This window comes from Microchirus variegatus, assembly GCF_963457635.1.
Source record: "Microchirus variegatus genome assembly, chromosome: 14".
In the NCBI taxonomy this organism is placed as follows: domain Eukaryota; kingdom Metazoa; phylum Chordata; class Actinopteri; order Pleuronectiformes; family Soleidae; genus Microchirus; species Microchirus variegatus.
This window is the reverse complement of record NC_139815.1, coordinates 7,138,731-7,157,186: the sequence shown is the minus strand read 5'-3', so window position 1 is coordinate 7,157,186 and position 18,456 is coordinate 7,138,731. Positions and strand designations below refer to the sequence as shown.

General features: G+C 39.6%; 1 protein-coding gene across 3 annotated transcripts in view; it reads right to left on the bottom strand.

The window, feature by feature from the left end:
- nav2a (neuron navigator 2a) overlaps positions 1-18,456 on the bottom strand; it is a 96,973-nt gene that overhangs the window by 61,027 nt on the left and 17,490 nt on the right. For 2 of the 3 annotated variants that reach the window (XM_083900853.1, XM_083900855.1), the window contains 4 exons: positions 12,449-12,521; positions 10,940-11,174; positions 10,644-10,700; positions 8,789-8,922 (listed from right to left, as the gene is read on the bottom strand). In XM_083900853.1, coding sequence (XP_083756979.1) covers positions 8,789-8,922; positions 10,644-10,700; positions 10,940-11,174; positions 12,449-12,521 — 499 coding nt within the window. The remainder of the gene's footprint in view (positions 1-8,788; positions 8,923-10,643; positions 10,701-10,939; positions 11,175-12,448; positions 12,522-18,456) is intronic. The other variant, XM_083900854.1, reaches the window with a different exon arrangement.

The following is an 18,456-nucleotide window of genomic DNA, read 5'->3' as shown; positions in this document are numbered from 1 at the left end:
AGAAACCTGTCGAGGGGGGAATGTAGCATTTATTCCACCTTGAATTTCTTAATATTAATATTGGGCTGCAGATTAGAGCAATAAATAATTGGATCAGAGGGGTAAAGCAGTGATGCTGTTGCTGTCTCTGATTCTGGATGCAGTCTGAAATCAAACACAGAGGCAGCAAATACCAGCATGTTTGATTCAGTGTAAACAAATTAAGTGTTGCTTTACAGCAATGTATGTGAAGTATGTCTCTGTATAAAAGGGATGTTTGTCCCTGGGTCTTACAGGCTTCACACTCCTCCGAGTGTGCTGATAACATGATGGTATTTCAGGAAGTTGACCCCAGCGCTCCTTTCGGAGGTTGTCACAACCATGCTTGACTACTAAGCACCATGTAAAACCATGTAATTTAAGGATAGACACCATTCATTGCTGTGTGTACATGTCTGTGCATGCATGTCAAATTGAGTAGAGGGAACGGTAAACATCTGTTTTGCTCAGCAACTTCAAAGACAAATACAGGATGTGTGGGGGTTTTCTGTGGGAGGAGATACATGTCGACGTTTTGGGTGGGAGAAGAACACATCCAAGATGGCCGACATCGCATTTGGGTCAAATCCGCATTCGTAGACGGGGTCTCATGTGACCTATGAAGTTTCATGCCGAATGGTCAATATATGGCAAAGTTATAGCGCATTTCGTGTTTTGCAGCGAGCCATCGAAATTTGCCAAAATTCCGATGGCTGCCGTGGCCACGCCCTTTTGAATCTGCGAATGGGTCGAGTACAATTGCACACCTTTTTCATCTGCCTAGGATAAACGGCCTCAGACTAGCAAGTTCAGTTATGAAACTTGTGAAACGCCAAGATATACGCAAAATCCAAGATGGCCGACTTCCTGTTGAGTTGAGGTCATGGCGTCAAAAGGACTTTTTTTTTCGTCTTGTTCTTTGTTCGGCCGGACAATGTTCCCACTGAATTTCGTGAAATTCGGCGCAACTAAATTTCTGCCCGCTCCATAGGCGTTGGACCTGTGGGGGCGCTACCGAGCCATTTTGCATTGGTTTTTCGCAAGTCCATTTTTTCACCAGTTCTGATGTGTGTGGCAATTTTTGACGTTTTCACGCACGTTCAGGGGGTCAAATTCGAGATCAAAACTGGGGCGCTTTTTTTTGTTGCAAACTAGCTAACTCCGAGTTAGCTTGTCCTGAGTTAGCTTGTCCTGATCATATGATCAGTATTTTCCAGTGTTTAATTACCATACAAACTGCAAGATAGCTAGGTTATTTAGCCTAATCTGGCAATTGGCAAAAAATTGGCAAAAAAAAAAAATCTTTAAAATATGGATTGTGTGTAAAAGTGTAGATTGCTCAAATATTTTGTTTTTAATCAAGTAATTACAAAATTCGAGAGCAAAAGAAAAATAATAATTCCTTTAATTACAATAGGGTTCTCACACCCTGTGTGCTTGGTCCCTAAAAAAGCCTGTATATGTGTGTGTGTGTGTCCGTGTGTGTGTGTGTGTGTGTGTGTGTGTGTGTGTGTGTGTGTGTGTGTGTGTGTGTGTGTGTGTGTGTGTGTGTGTGTTTACTGGACCTTTCCACTCCACCAAACACAGAAAACAAGCAGTAGATGCATTAGCAGTAGTGTCGGCTGACACTGTTTAGACATCACAAGTTTGCACTGGTCACAAGACATGAAGCTTAACCTTCTCAAGCAAGTCAGTGACCAAATTGCTGACCCGAAACTGCCCGACTTACATATAAGTCACGTTCATATAGCAGGAATGACAAAAACATGTTTGTGGTTATAAGGCATTTGAGGAAGCAGTGTATTGAATTTACAAAAACCTTCATAGAAATTTAATTTGCACAAATAATGCCAGACTGGCACAACATCTGAGGTGGCGGCTCTTTGCTTCGTCATCATGTTCTGATTTCAGAAGCCCTTCCTCTCCCTGGTTCTCTCTCCAGTCATTATGCTCCAAAATGTGGAAGGGACAGGCAGCTTTTGTGTGTGTGTTCTATTTTTTTTTTAAAAGTTTCTCCACATGAATACATTCAAACAGTGACGCTACAGCTCATCAGAAGGCTATTCATTCAGTCAGAGCACCAGCACAGTGACACACAGGAAAAACAGAGGGGGGATAGAGAGAGAAATGTGTCACAGTGAAGAGCACATCAACTGTTAAACAACAACAGCAGGCTGCTCTCTTTCTCTGTGTCTCTGTGCTGTGTCACTGTGTGGACACCCAGATGCTGTCACCTTATGTTAACACGGTGCAGAGGAGGAGAGGTTTGTGTTCTCACTGTGCAGCCACAGTGCACTACATTCTAGTGTCACAGCCATTGACACACAGCAGGTCTGACCTCACAAAAGAAGCTGCAGGTGTCTCTCCAACTACCTAAACCTCACAAGAAGCATGCAATATGTGCATCTAGTTATGCTCTTCATAAAAAAAAGGTACTGACCTGACACTTTCAGTAAACAAACCAATGAAAAGGACTAAATCTTCCATTTTTCTTCTACTTTTCACTCAAAAACCATATCACCTGCCACCCAGAGCTCAAAGTGATGTACAAGTGCAAGCTGACAAACCTCATGGGTGCTGCAGAAAGTCCAGGAGGAACAGAGATGGGACAGGAGAGGGAAGAGTCCCAAACCAACGTACGTCCATCCATCCAGAGAGTGCAGGAGGAGGGGGAGTGCAGTGCAGTGCTGTTATGGCCAGGGGGAGGGGCTTGGCCACAGTGAACAACATGGGACGTTGGGAGGCAGTGATTCTCAGCCTACCTGCTACTAATCATATAACCTACTGCTCCCAATCATATAAATGAACACCCACGCTTGTACAGTTGGAGAAAATTGTATTATTATTATAATTTTTATAATATATAATGTAATATAACGTTTTCCTGTTATGTTTTTGCCTGAACAGGAAAGAAACGGTTTAATTTAGGTGATCTGGACACAGAAACTGAGGAACCATGGCAGAGGTTTGTGCTCTTGGAGGGCTTTATATATTTAACCGAATATTTTCCGTCATTGACCGTTTTTTTAAAACGGCGACGGAAAAATCTGAGGGCCATCCGTCATTTTGACAGATTGCAATTCACACCCCTGACCACTTGGTGGCGAAGAGCATATTACAGTAATTGGCTCTTGTAGAAGAAGAAAAGTAGAAAAGAAGAAAAATGTCACGGCAGTTGAGTGTCAGAAGTTTCTTTAAAAAGCCCAATAACGATGTTGATAAAAGAGGTGAAAAAAGAGGGATAGATGCAGATGAAGATAAAGGACAAACTCAGCCCTTGGCCTCGGCGGAGCTAGGAAGCGGCAGCAAGGAGGTGAGGCGGAGTACAGAGTTCAGTGGGAGCAACAAAAAAGTCTAGCGCAACCTCTGATATATATATATATATATATATATATATATATATATATATATATATATATATATACATATACACATATATATATACACATATATACACACACATATACATATATGTACACATATACACATACATAAATATATACACATGCACATACATATATACATATATACACATAAATATATACACATACATATATGTATATGAACATGTGTCTTACCTCGCCTGAACCAAAAACACTCAACTGGTGACCAAGCAGACATGGTATAGATCAAATCACTTTCACAACTTTCTGCAAGAAAGTGCATAATGAAATTTTCTATATAAAAAATTGCTTTTCATTTATTCTGACCACTGCGTCTATAACCAACACAAATATAATAAGATAAAGGTCATTTGCTTTCATCAAGTCTGTTAATGTCTTCCACACACGTTTATGGATGTATGGATGTACAACTTTCCACTCATCTCCGATGAGGCTGCACATGCGAATAGATGCTGCTAACAGTGGTGGTCCCAGTTAATTTATCACAGTTTAAACAGAGACCACAGATTCTCTCTCTCCCCCTCACTCTCTGTCAATGTTTCACTCTCTCGTCTCTCGTCTCTTTCTCTGGCTTGTCAGAATTCTCTATCGAAGGCAGAGTAATGAGTTTAGGCTGTGCACACTAACACAGTCTATATAAAGCCATGGCTCCCTGAGTGGTGACACAGGCGATTTCAACGTCCAACTGAACACACTGTCACGCATGCTCAGTTTGTCTGCTGCAGAACAGAGTGAGTCAAAGCAGTTTAGAATAACCACTTTAATGTAACCAGGTCTGCACTGAATTTAAGTAACATTATCTCCAAGTTAAACTGCTGCATTCAGCCATTTGACATTGTGATTATTGCAGGCACTAAGATCCACAGACTTGACTGGGAATGAACCCAAGTGACATCTTGGGTGAACATAAGTTTATACATCATTTTAAAGGTCTTGATGAGCTCTATCAAATGGTGTAAAAAGGTGTAAGTGAAAACCTGCAATTGAGTTTGGCGCGAAATAGACATAAGTGCACTGAGCTTGGCGCACTAATGGCATAAGTCAAGTGCTTTTACGCCTTTAGTGCATTAAACAATTCAACTTTCATTTTCTTTTCTTTTAATGTAAATCACTTTTGTAAAGCTACATTTTTATATGTATGAAATGTGCTATATAAATAAAGTTAATTTGAATTTGATGGTGAGGAAACAGCAGTATAATGGAAGTATTATTAAATGATAACTATGAAAACAAAATATTGACCAAATGCCTAAGCTTACTCACCAGCTAGCTAGCTAATTAGGTAGCTACTTAGCTTTTGAACTCATGAACTTTATAAACAAAGCCCATGACTGCTGACGTAATCGCGAGCTAGCAAGCTAGCTTGCATTAGCAAACTAGGGGGTCGTACCCATAGACATACAAAAGTAGACGCCGCATTGGCTGCTGGGGCGCAAGAAATGCGGCCGCCATCTTGGACCGGTCATTCTACTATTAGTTGAGCAGCGGAAGCAATACGATACCAGAACATTGTGCTGCGTTAATAGACGGACGTTTGAAAACAGGGTTCGAAGGATTACTTTTCACAAGTAAGATTACATTACCCAGAACAGGTGATTAATTGAACTGATTTTGTCAGTTGTTTATTACTGTTCCATCCAGTGTCTCTGGTGTGGGCTGCAGTTAACGATTCAGCCTCCATTGGCGGGACCGTACCTATGTTCCCCGGGTCCTATGTTCCCCGATTTGTACGTGACCGGGGAACATAGGACCCTTTCTCTAAACCTAACCCTAACCCTACCCATTTTCAAAAAAGGGTCCTATGTTCCCCTGTCACATACAAAGTGGGGAACATAGGACCTTTTTTAGAAAAACGGGGAACATAGGACCCGGGGAACATAGGACCCGGGGAACATAGGTACGACCCCCCAGAGGCCAGGCATCTGTTCTGTTAAGTAATATTGAGATTCCATAAAATTTAAAAGGAAAAGGGAAAGATATTATTTGTAAAATCAAGATAATAGTGTGTGTGTGTGTGTGTGTGTGTGTGTGTGTGTGTGCGTGTGTGCGTGTGTGTTGATACAATAAATAAATAAATATTAAAAACAAAACAATTAAAAAGTAAATACTGAGTCGTGTTTCTCCGGTTCCGGTTTAGCTTCAATGCTCCCACATTTGGGCATTTCCCCAAGAGTTTCTTTGTGTCTGTAGTGTGTTCAAATTCAGGGTGTATTTTTATTTATTATTTTGGGAAAGTGCTCATTTCTCAGAGGCTGGTATTTGGTATCTCTCTCTGTATATGAATTATATATATTTTCATTTTCTCTGATATATACCGTGTGTGTATATATATATATATATACATATACATACATATATATATATATATATGTATATATACATATATACGTGTATATTTATACATATATATGTGTATATATATATATATATATATACACACACACATATATATATATTTATATATATATTATATATGATTACTCTATGATTTCTATTGCTGTGTTCATATTTATAGTGTGCAAAATACCTACATATCACATGTATCTGAATATTCTATTACTGTTAATCCCACTATGACTATTAAAATACGCCAAACCATGTGTTCTGTATCATAGCTACATGTATGACGTTTGCAGAAAAAAAAAAACGTGTGAAAATAAGTTTTGAATTCAGTTCAATATATATATATGTATATATATGTATATATGTATATATATGTATATATATATATATATATGTGTATATATACATGTATATATGTGTATATATATATATATATATATGTATATATACATGTATATATGTGTATATATATATATATGTTATATATATATATATATCTGTATGTATATATGTATATATATATATATATATATATATATATATATATATATATATATGTATAGGGCGAGAGGGAGGATTGGTTTCTTTCACCCACAAACAAGCTTGTTATCTTCAAATTGGATTACATTCTGCTGCTTGAATGCATTGCTTTTGGCATGGTGATATCTGAATAGTTAATATAGAGCTGAAACAATCGATTGCTAAATTAATGGTCAACTATTTTGACAATCGATGGTTCGATCAGTTTGAAGCTTTTTTCATTATTAAAACAAGATTTCTGATTGTTTTAGCTTCTTAAATGTGGATATTTGCTTTGTTTCTTTGCTCCACATAACAAATAAATCATTAAAACTGAATTGTTTAGGTTTGTGGAAAAAAACAAGACATTTTAGAGCATCGTCATTTCCAGGTTTGACAAACAATGATCAGGGTTTTTTTTTTTTTTTTACATTTTCTGTCATTTTATGGAGCAAACAATTTCTTTTTGCGTTTGCTTCAGATCAATCGCGCTTTGTCACCAACACTCTGACAGAGTGGCAACTGGCAGAGCTTAAAGTAATATTTAAAGGTAAGAAATACCATTTTTTTTCCCCCATCCACAGCATATCAATTCTGCACTACTCATAGTGATAATTTGGATAGTTATGGAGTTGACTGCATTCCTTTTTTGTATAAATTCTTATTAAATATAATTTCCTTTTTTTTTCAATAGGTGGGCTGCACACATTTTCAGAACACGTTTATTGTAATGATAGACCCTCAATCAATTTGTGGCTTCTTAGGTCAGTTCAGGTCTGAATCCTTTTTTTAATTGTTTTCTGTAATGTGAGCTATATGCCATAACCATTAAGACTTAAACGAAAAAAGTTTGGAATATTTTGTTATGTGCAGTGAAAGGTAGACTATTAAAGTTCAACTTTTTGAATTATAAATGCACTGAATCTTTTCCAAATAGTAATCCTAACAAAGACTCATTGTTCTTGTGGGCACCAGGAAAATGGTCCTCACAATGTCTAGTTTAAATTCTACTATAGTTGATAGACATTTGGTCTTTACTCACTCACATTTGCTCTCTTGCATTCTTTCTTCGTTTCTTTTTTTTTTAGCCTGGAACAAACATGGTGGAGTATCTTCATGAGGCCAGATCCAGACCCTACACCTATGTCCTGACACTGGGGAATGACAATCACCATCCATCTCAGGCTATTACTTTTGTTGCCAGAGAGGCTTTAGAGCATGATTCAGGCCATTGATGTCTGCTTTAAGGCAATTTCATCTTCGACATTGAATATCCAAAGCAGTGTAAGCATGTGTGGGAATTCCTACAGAGCGCAGTCTATAAAATGCCAGGAGGGGAGTCCAAACAGGTGAAGTTCCTTCAGACAAGAGTACTTGCGTGCAAGTAGAGCTAACTACCTTTTCTAATTTAAAAGCTGTTCTTGAGGCCAACGGGTGTTGATTGTTGACTTATTTTATTGTTTGTGTTCCAGTGACCTGAAAGATGCTGAATTTGATTTTATATTGTAAATAATTTTCAATAATAAATGTTTTCCAAGATTCCAGTATTGTTTAAGTGTTTATTGCATAATATATGCTTTGCGTGACCAAACTCTGACCAGCTTAACCAGCTATACCTCTGTGACCAGCTATACCACTGTGACCAGCTTAACCAGCAATGGTGACCAGCTTAAGCAGCTATGGTGCCCAGCTAGACCACTATGACCAGCTTAACCAGCTAAAGTGTCCAAAACTCCTCTAAACCAGCAAACATCCCAGCTTAGGCTGGTCAGGCTGGTCTGCCAGCCTGACCAGCCTAAACTGGACCATTGTGACCAGCTTAACCAGCTAAAGTGTCCAAAACCCTGGTCTGCCAGCCTGACCAGCCTAGGTCCAAGATTGCGGCCCCACGGCTCGTCAGCGCCAATAGGCAGTAGCGGTCGATGCGGAGTTTACTCTTATATGTCTATGGTCGTACCTATGTTCCCTGGGTCCTATGTTCCCCTTTTCCCAAAAAAGGTCCACTTTATATGTGACAGGGGAACATAGGACCCTTTTTTTGAAAAAGGGTAGGGTTAGGATTAGGGTTAGAGAAAGGGTCCTATGTTCCCCGGACCCCGGTTACATACAAAGCGGGGAACATAGGACCCGGGGAACATAGGACCCGGGGAACATAGATACGGTCCCCAAACTAGCTAGCTCTGAGTTAGCTTTTTTAGTGTTTAATTAACATACAAACTGCAAGCTAGCTAGGTTATTTAGCCTATATCTGAAATTAGTAAAAATAAAAAAATAAAAACTTTAAATTATGGACTATGTGAAGCCTAATCTCTATAAAAGTGTAGATTGCTCAAATGCTCAATTGCTCAAAAACCCTCACTTGGTTAAATTATCAGTACAAAATATAAGCAATTGTGTGAGACAAGGTGCATTTTTGTGAGAGATATTCTACAAACGATAATCTGGTTTTCACAGATTAAACATGCCTGTGTTCATGTGTGCTGCAGGTTAATGATCCACCTTACCTTTGTTCAGGTGTGAGTTGGCTTTGGTCTTGTCACTGAAGCCCTGGCTGCGTCTGTTACCGGCAGCACTGACCGAGCCTCTTGGAGGGATATCACTGCCAGCAGTGGACACCCTCGAAGTCGGGCCAGGAAGTCTGAAGAGAGAGAGATAGATTACAGAGATTAGAGACCTGCTCAAACACAAGTGTAGCCTCCAGCTTGTAAACTCAAACAGGAGGAGTTGCAGTTTTATTACAGTTTTAATGTGAACAGGCATGAACGTGGGACTCGTCAAATCATCCTGCCTTTTTGCATTCACAAGGAAGCATCTGAAATGTGAAGTGTGTCACGAGTAATGTGTTCCCTCCACAACAAATATTTACATCTGGTCCTTTTTATTCAGCAGCTTGGAAAGGAACACACTCGCTTTTAAATAAGTGCAAATCCAGATCAATTTCTGGCTTCCTATGTACACCTGTAGTAACCAATGGATGAGCTCACAGCAGTATGAATATTTTGTCAGTACAGTATTCAGACAGTATTCCAGGTCCCAGGACAACTGAACAGCTATAATATCATAGGACCTGCTCATTTCATTTCTCCCCATGGATTAAGACCAGCTATGAATACATTTGACATTTTTATTCCATGCTGTAAATCGATCTGCTGCCCGGCCATAATCTGACCTGGTTGGGGCATATGGAGTGCTAATAAAATGCTAATTTACCAGCTACCTCATCATCATCCTGGAACTGTGACAAGGATACTGATGAGCAGATTACAGCTCTCTCTGTCAGCTCTCGCATACATTATAGACTACTCTCATTTCATTATTATTTATCTAGCATTTGCAATGTAATGTTTTGTTTACCTTATCAACACAAGAATGGATTAAGTTCATTTGATTCATGGCAGAAGGAGTTGGGCAATAGACAGAAACGTTCAATTAAATAATGTTAATAAAAGAGCTACAATGAATTTTCCTGGCAGTAATATTCTCACCTGAATGTATGTATAATGAAAATGTATTTAAAATCAATACCAATGAATTTTGATTAGTTACAGAGCCCTATATAATGTGTGCTGATGATCCGTAAATATCATATTGGTATATTGGATCATATTTATGAAAACACAACCTACAAAAACAAGAAAGGGGTGCCAAAGTGTTGAAAAAAAAAAGGGAAGACAGAAAAAGTTAAATATCAGTTTAAAAATTTAATCTACCAGCCAGAACTTAATCTTTTAGTCACATGCGGTGTCCAGAAGATGGCGTCATTGCACTGCCTGGGAGAGCAGCTGGTGTGGAGCAAGTGTAATAAAAACAGATGGGCAGCACACAAAACCACATCCTATATCCAATTTTAAGGGGACATCACATGCAAAAAATAAAGTGAACGCAAACCGGTCTGAAAAGGCATCACAGCAAGCACAGATTTGAAGGTGAATAGGAACAACACAGTCATAATATGCTAGATAAACATTCCAGTCACAGCATCTTCCTTTGTTAATCATTAATGTCACATTGTACGGGCAATGTGCTCGTCAAGCAAACAAAGACTTGCTCAAAGGTTATCTAAAGGTCTTCCACAGCCGATTTAGCAAGCTTGCAAAAAGAGGTGCGGTGCAGGGCTGTCTGAAGACGGATCCTGGAGCGCTCCTTTCTATTCAACTCATGCATATCAAACAGTGTTTGGAGTAGAAATTGCCCTTAATCAAAAGCAAAGGAACAACCTGTGACTCATTACAGAGGAAAAGAAATGTTATCCTTGATTAGGGGCAATTTCCACCTTCTTATTTACTGGTATGGGATGGGACAGGAGGTGAGGTGGTGAAAAAAGAGGGAGGAGCACAAGAGAACACAGAAGAAGCTGACCTAGAGGATTTTCTCTGACCAAGGGAAAACTTGAGTAGTTTACTCTGAGATCCATCCCTAGAGGAGAAGAAAAGACAAAAGAGATGTGGAAGAGGACAGAGACAGAATGGTCAGCTTTACAGTATAGTTATAAACGACAGAGAGTGTGAACAGGAAGATAGAGATGACAGAATGATGGATTGGAACAGCAGAAATTGGCAGAAAGTGAAGAAAACACCTTTAGCCAGTGTTAAGGTGAAGTCACTAGTCTTGTCTGAGGTGAGAGTTTTCATAAATGAGCCATAAATGATCCTCACCTGGACTGCATCTCGCCCTGCGCAGTTTTCTGGGCTGTAAGGGCAGGAGTCCCATGCGGAGAGTGGCTAAGCTGAGCTGGGGCACTGCTCTGCTGGCTTAGGGGAGGATGTGCGCTCTGGGACTGGGCATTGGGCGGGAAAGAGGGCTGCCGCTGGGCCTGCTGCTGCTGCTGTTTGTAACGGGACAAGCTGAAGAAGAGGCCGAGGATGGCTTTCAGATTACCATTCCGAATCTCTGTGGGCAAAAGAGATGGACAATGTGGTATATTAAAAAGAATGATGATGATGATGATGATGAAAGCAGGGAAAGTTGGGGAGACGTGAAAATGAAAACAATTAAATGGCAGTTGTGGGTCTGATCTTTGCTGAGAAACTTTAACTACTATTATGCTAAAAGACATATGACACTCTTATTCATTGCCGTCACCATTAATGCTATTCACTTTTACAGCTGCAACAAACAATTATTTCCATAATCGATTAATCGTTTGGTCTATAAAATGTCAGAAAATGTTAAAAAACCTTGATCAGTGTTTGTCAAACCTGGAAATTATGATGTTCTCGAATGTCTTTTTTTTTCTTCTTATTTATCTTATCTTATTTATTGTTTCAGCGCTATTCGCTTTCTTATGATATAATACAATGATACAATTATATATAATATACTATTGTACAGACTGCTATTTGTGCAAAATGAAAGTCAGAGGAAAATACGGAACATGTGTTTCACATTTTGTGTGTGTGTGTGTGTGTGTGTGTGTGTGTGTGTGTGTGTGTGTGTGTGTGTGTGTGTGTGTGTGTGTGTGCGTGCGTGTGCGTGTGCTTGCGTGTTTTCCCCAGGTTCTCCAGTTTCCTCCCGTAGTCCAAAAACATGCAGATTTAGGGATTAGGCAAATTGTACATTGGTGGATGGTTGTTTGTCTCTATGTGGCTCTGTGATGGACTGACACACCCTGCAACCTTCATGTGGAGGATAAATTGGTAGAATATTTATTCTATTTTTTACTCTTATCTTACATTTTACTTCTTTTTACTTATATTAGAGCGCATTTTTACCTTACTGTATTTTTATTTTATTAGAGCCCTACTTATATTTAGAGTGTGACTTGTTTACCATATTGTATTTTATTTTTTACCCAATTTCTACTCTTATCTTTACGTTGTCTTTCTTCCTACTTCTTAAGCCCTTGCACATTTCTGCACCTCTTGTCGCCTTAATTGAGCTGTTGTAAATGTGTGTTTCCCCCCCGGGGGAGGAATAAAGTCATTCAAATTAAAAAAAAAAAATATGGATGGATTAAAAAACAAAAATATATATATATATATATTGTGAAAGGGTGGAAGGAAATCTGCAAAAAAGTAAAATTTACCCAACTCCATCTCAGGGTACTGACATAGTCTGTCAATATAAGTGTTTCTGTGTCATGGGTGACACAATTTGTGCAGCTATGGTTATTGGTTATTGGTTATTGGTTATTGGTTATTTATTTTCTCGATGGTCCAGCTTACCCTCTGCACACAGGCCCTGGATGTTGACTCCTTTGGCTGCCAGAAAAGTGAGGCAGGCGTCGATGTTCTCAATCTGCATAGACAGGCAAAGACACAGCTGTTAGACACGACGTCAATATGCAAATTGACATTACCATTACCATTCAATTTGCATATTTGCACAATCCGAAAATGTGTCATGGCAAAACTGAAGGTTAACATATATAAGTATTTCCATAAAGGTAAAGTGGCAGCACAAAATGTAGAAACTTGTTACAGCATGAGGCAAAAAATGTGTTATAATAAGGAATTAACTGATAAATCTTCACTTAATTGCCTTTGGCAGTCAGTACGAGGTAGACAGGCTTTGTCTGAAGGCCATGAGACCCATTATAAAGCAGACCTGCTGCCTGGTGATCACAAATCAAATCACATAAAATAAGTCATCAAGCAAACACAGTGGAAGAGTGATTGTGTGATCAAAGTTTACCAACTGCTTTTGATGAGCAAACACCAGGTACAACATAAATTATGTTAAGGTCTCCCATACTACACACAGTAGTTAACTACACTCATAGAAATAAGGGTTCCTAAAGGGTCCTTCTACAAGGGCTGAGGTTCTACCTGAAACCATTTGCTTCTGAAAAACCCTTCCCGAAGAAAGGGTTTTTCAAGGGTTCTTGGTAACACTAATGGCTGTAAGAACTGTTTTGATTCACAGAACCCTTTAAAACCCCTTTCCTGAATAAAGGGTTTTAAAGGGTTCTCCTATGAGGACAAGCCGATTAACCTTATATGGTTCTACTTAGTACTTTTATTTCTAAGAGTGTAGGGCAGTGAAATACAGAATAACTGTGAATTACACATTAAAGTAGACATATTATACTACTTTAGGAGCCGCAGCCTGCCGAGGTCGAGCCGCTCAGGAGCTGCTGCGCGCAACAAAAACCGCTCTTCCACCAGCAGCATCGAGGCCGCCGTGCTCTCTATCACGCCGCACAGTAAAAAACTCAATAAGCTTCACCAAGGCCAACATTGCCGGAGGACTGTTGGCCAATCAGACAGATCGAGAGAAAGGCGTCTCCGAGATTGACAACCTGAGGAGTGGAGTCACGATGCAGAGCGGAGGATCAGCGACGGGTCCTCTGACAGGAAGACAGCAGGTCTCTTCACCTACATTACGCCAAAACTTATCCTTAAAAAACTCATATTTTACCCTATTTATACACATTAACCTAGTTCCCTGGTGTCCTAATGAACATGTCTTTGACATGCTTTGGTCAAAATACCTTAAGGATGAATCACCACAGCAGTTCAATCACTCTGCCAAAACAGCCCTGTTCAGAACGCTCACTTTTGAGTGCCTGTTTCTTTAAAGGGACACTGTGTAGTATTTATGGGTTTATATGACCCAAAATCCACTTTTTTATACATATTATGTGCTCCTGCATTGTCTAGTCGCTGTATAATAGTTTTTGTTTCATTTTCGTAGTGTTTCAAAAAGTCATGTAAAATAACATGGTCGCGGGCCATGGTTGCATAGCCACTGTTAGCAGCGAGACGCCATGTTTCTACCGAAACCTGTAAGGACAAACGCGAGAGACCAAATCAAGCGTCGCTTTACTTGTAGCGGAAGTCCTGCTTCCAATCTCCCCGCTTCGTCTGCTACGGCCGCGGTAGCTAGCCCTCTCCCTCGCCTCACGAACCTCATCTGCTGACACGGAGAAAGAAGACGAGGACGACATTTGACCAGCTGCGGATACCGTAGCGCTCAGGGAAGGGAGGGGATGAGCAGATTTTGTAAATTTCAGCCTCTCCTCTAGATGGCACTATGAACTACTTACTTCACCTTATAATGCAAATGAGACACAGGAAACTACATCAGCGTCACTGAGGCTAACGGCAGCTAACAGCAGTTAGCATTTGGAAAAGCCATCATTTGCCGACAGGCACATTGCCGTCATATATAACATGTATCCACTGGACATGTAAATCCTCTGCGGCTTGAAGTTTGTGTAGAACTCTGTGCTGCACTGTGCAGCCAAGAATAGAACACTTTGCAGACTTCCGCTCTTCCGGATACTGTTGTCCTCGCCTGCACTCTCACGTTTTTTAGGTACAAAGCGGAGCTCCACGAGACAACAATTCCAGGAATTTAGTCCATTGTGACGTAGCAATGAGTGCGGAAGTCAACATTGTGTATATTTTATCTCCTGAACTTAGACTGAGGCGGACCACAAAAACATGAGTGAGTCATCTTTTTTCAAACTTTGGCCTCCAGAGTCCCAAATAGAGATATTAGAATGATTAAAAAGTTGATTTTGCATATGTCATTTTACAGTGTTCACAAAGGTTAGAGAGATGCATTTCGCATCCTTTTTTTAAGGATGACATTTATTACAAGCAAGAGTAGTATTTAAAACATGCTGAGGTTTATCTGAAACAATATGCCCCCTAAAAAACCCATTTTAAAGTGGAACAGGTTAAAATTGGGAGCAAAGATGCCAATCAGCGATAGTGGAGTTGTGTGTGTGGTTTCTAAACTTAAATACACATGAACTGTATCCTTTGTAAAAGAGGCCTGCTGTGGGCTGCAAGCAGGAGGGTCCCTCTCTCAAAGATTAATGACATGATTACAGTTAATACGTGGTGACTAAATATAGCTTGACCCAGAACTCCCTCTGCGTGCTTCTCCTGTTTGGAAGTATCTGGCTGTGAGGTGTGAAACTGAAACAAAAGCTTATTTATATCGGCCTCGGTTAAATTCTTCTTACGTTTTTGGGACTGCAAATAAATCCAGTGGTGAACGACGGAATGCATTAAACTCACTCCTACGACCACGCTTAAATATACTACTGCTTTCTGCTGGCTACAACCACTAGCATTACTACTATTGTAAACGGTAGGCTACTGCTGTTAACAACAATATCACATAATATATAATCCACAACAAACTTAGACCTTGCACATTTCTACATCCACTGCTGAGTGGGTGATCGTTTATTTCTTTATCAGAACCAAGCAGGGCGAAGCTGCATTTAGCTTCTATGGTCCTCACCTGTGGAACAAGCTCCCTGAACACCTGAGGCGTGCACAAACTGTCAGCTTGTTTAAATCAGGGTTAAAAACATTATTGTTTACTGCAGCTTTCTAATATTATCAATTTTAACCACTTTAACTTTCCTTTTTAATGATTTTAATAATTTTAAAATAATGATTTTAATTGCATTTTTTTTTTTTGCATGATTTTAAGTTGTTAAATGTTTTAAATTGTTGATCTCAAATTGTTTAATGTTTTAAATTGTTTTAATTTCATAATTGATTTTTGAATTTATTCTGCTTAAATTTCAAATGATTTTATATTACACTCATTTCTACTTGATTTTAAATTGTTTGATGTTTTAAATGGTTTTAATTTCTTTACTTGATTTTTTAATTGATTGTGTTTTAATTTCAAATGTATTTCCTGCCTGTAAAGCACTATGAATTGCCTTGTGTAAGAATGGTGCTATACAAATAAACTTGCCTTGCCTTGCCTTTATACTGGCAAAAAATATTGGCGATATGACATGATATGATATGACATGATATGATCCCAATACAGGGATAACAATACACAGCGTACACAACCGTTCAAAAGTTTGGGGTCACTTAGAAATGTGCTTATTTTTGAAGGAAAAGCACTTTTTTTAATGAATATAACACGAAATGAATCAGAATACATTCTATACATTGTTGATGTGGTAAACGACTATTCTAGCAGCAAATGTCTGGTTGGTAATGGAACTAGTGCAGTGCCCCGTAGGAAGTATGTGCCGTGGAAATCCAGAGCGACACGTCCTACGTAAATAAAATTAAAAAACCTTGACTGTCGAGCTATTTGGGCTAATGAAAACTGTCATATTTCACCAATATGAAGAGAGCATTAGGCTATTCACGACGTGCAATTTTAAAACACTCACTCACGGTAAAACTATGCTTTGTCACAATAAAATACTCATCATTCCTTCTGTTCTGAAGGAAGTTCTGAGCTTGTACACGATGTCTGTACAACAAACACACATTAATCCTCTTCTCTACCTCTCCAGCCACTGTCCCTGTAATAATAAAGTACATGAAGAGGCCAACAGACTTCCGGTAGCAGATCGAGTTGAAACAGCAATGCAGCCCCTGCTGTCATTTCCGTGACCTCTGACCCGCCTGAAACAGCTGTCGGAGGGGCTGACAAATGTTGTCCTTTGAGGTGTTGCAGCAGAAAACTTGGGGGACAGAAGGAATGTAGACTATGGGCTGCTCTGAATGACAACAGTGCCTTAAAAATAAACCTCTCTGACCACAGAGTCTTTCTTTAATACCCCGGGCCTTAACTTCACATGAGTGACAGAACCACTCCCCTACTGACCCAAATTCCCATGGTATAGTTGCTGCATACATAGCAGCAGATAAACATCACATAAACATACTTCAGATCATCACCCCGACGTATGTACAAAGAGTTCATGTGTCGGATTAATATCAACCATTAATGAGTCTGAATATTAAGAATCATACTTATACTGAAGAGTTATAATTGCAACATCTGTCACAACTCATTCATTCATCCTCTTCATGGATACAAAAGGCAAACCACAAAATGTAAACCATCACCAAGCAACACAAAAATAATCAATGAACCGTGTGTCACTATTTATGCAAGACTGCAGAAGTGACTCAGGACTGAGTTGGACATGAAGTTTTGAAACTTCTTCCTTTTTGGTTCATTACTTCTTTTTCTCCAACAGAGTTTGAGTTAAAACAACTGACAACAACAACTGACAATAACGACAAACTGTCAATATACACAAAAAGACCCACAGTCAATAATCTCCCCCAACACTGGGTGGATATATTATTGTGTTTTTACTGTATGTCTGTAAGGTATGAACCCATATGGAAGTTCCTACCTTCCTGGACGCACTGTAGTACGACTGCTAAGCCTGCACTTCACACAACCATCTCCACCACCACCGTCACCTCCTCTGCTCCCAGCTCCCAGCAGCATGAGGCCACGAGGCCAGGCAGCCTACAAGCCTCTGAACAAACACTCTTCATGACAGAGATGCAGTTGTTTTGTGGATGTGAGTGTGTGTCAGAGAGAGAAAGAGAGAGATCTAAGGCAAGGAGGGAGGGAAGAGGAGTATGACCAAGACCAAGGGTAAAGTCTATTACTAAAATTATAACTGGGATTTTTGCATGTGCATGAATTCTGGGGTCACGTACATGCTGGAAACAAATCAAGTTGGGAGGGAGAAAAAAACAACAACAACATCATAATAGACCTCACTGATAATTACAGTGGTTTACTACTATTTTGCATCTTTTACTTCAATCTCTCCTTAAATTAATTGTTGAGCTACTGATAGTGAGCTGAGCTCCGTGCCATGGTTTAAAAGATAAGGATCACTAATGGAAAATCTCTGACAAAAATAGAGCAAAGAAGAAATTAGCGTATGAACTTGTGTCTATTACGTTCCCACTGTTGTCTCAGACTAGCAAGTTCAGTTATGAAACTTGCAAAACGCCAAGATGGCCGACATCACGTTTGGGTCAAATTAGTGTTCGTAGACACGTTCAGGGGCGGGGTCTCATGTCACCTATGAAGTTTCATGCCGATTGGTCAATGTATGGCAACGTTATAACGCACTTTGTGCTTCGCGGCGAGCCATCGAAATTCGCCGGAAATTCCGATGGCTGCCGTGACCACGCCCTTTTGAATCTGCTAAAGTTTCTGATAACTTTTGATCGTGGATGGGTCTAGCACAATTTGTCGCGTTTTTCGTGTTGCTACCTCAAACTGGCAAGTTCAGTTATGAAACTTGAAAAACGGCAAGATATACGTCAAATCCAAGATGGCCGACTTCCTGCTGAGTTTAGGTCATGGTGTCAAACAGATTTTATGTTCGTCTTGGCCCGCTAAACCCACTAAATTTCGGCCCTCCATAGGCGTTTGACCTGTGGGGGCACTACTGAGCCATTTTACATTGGTTTTT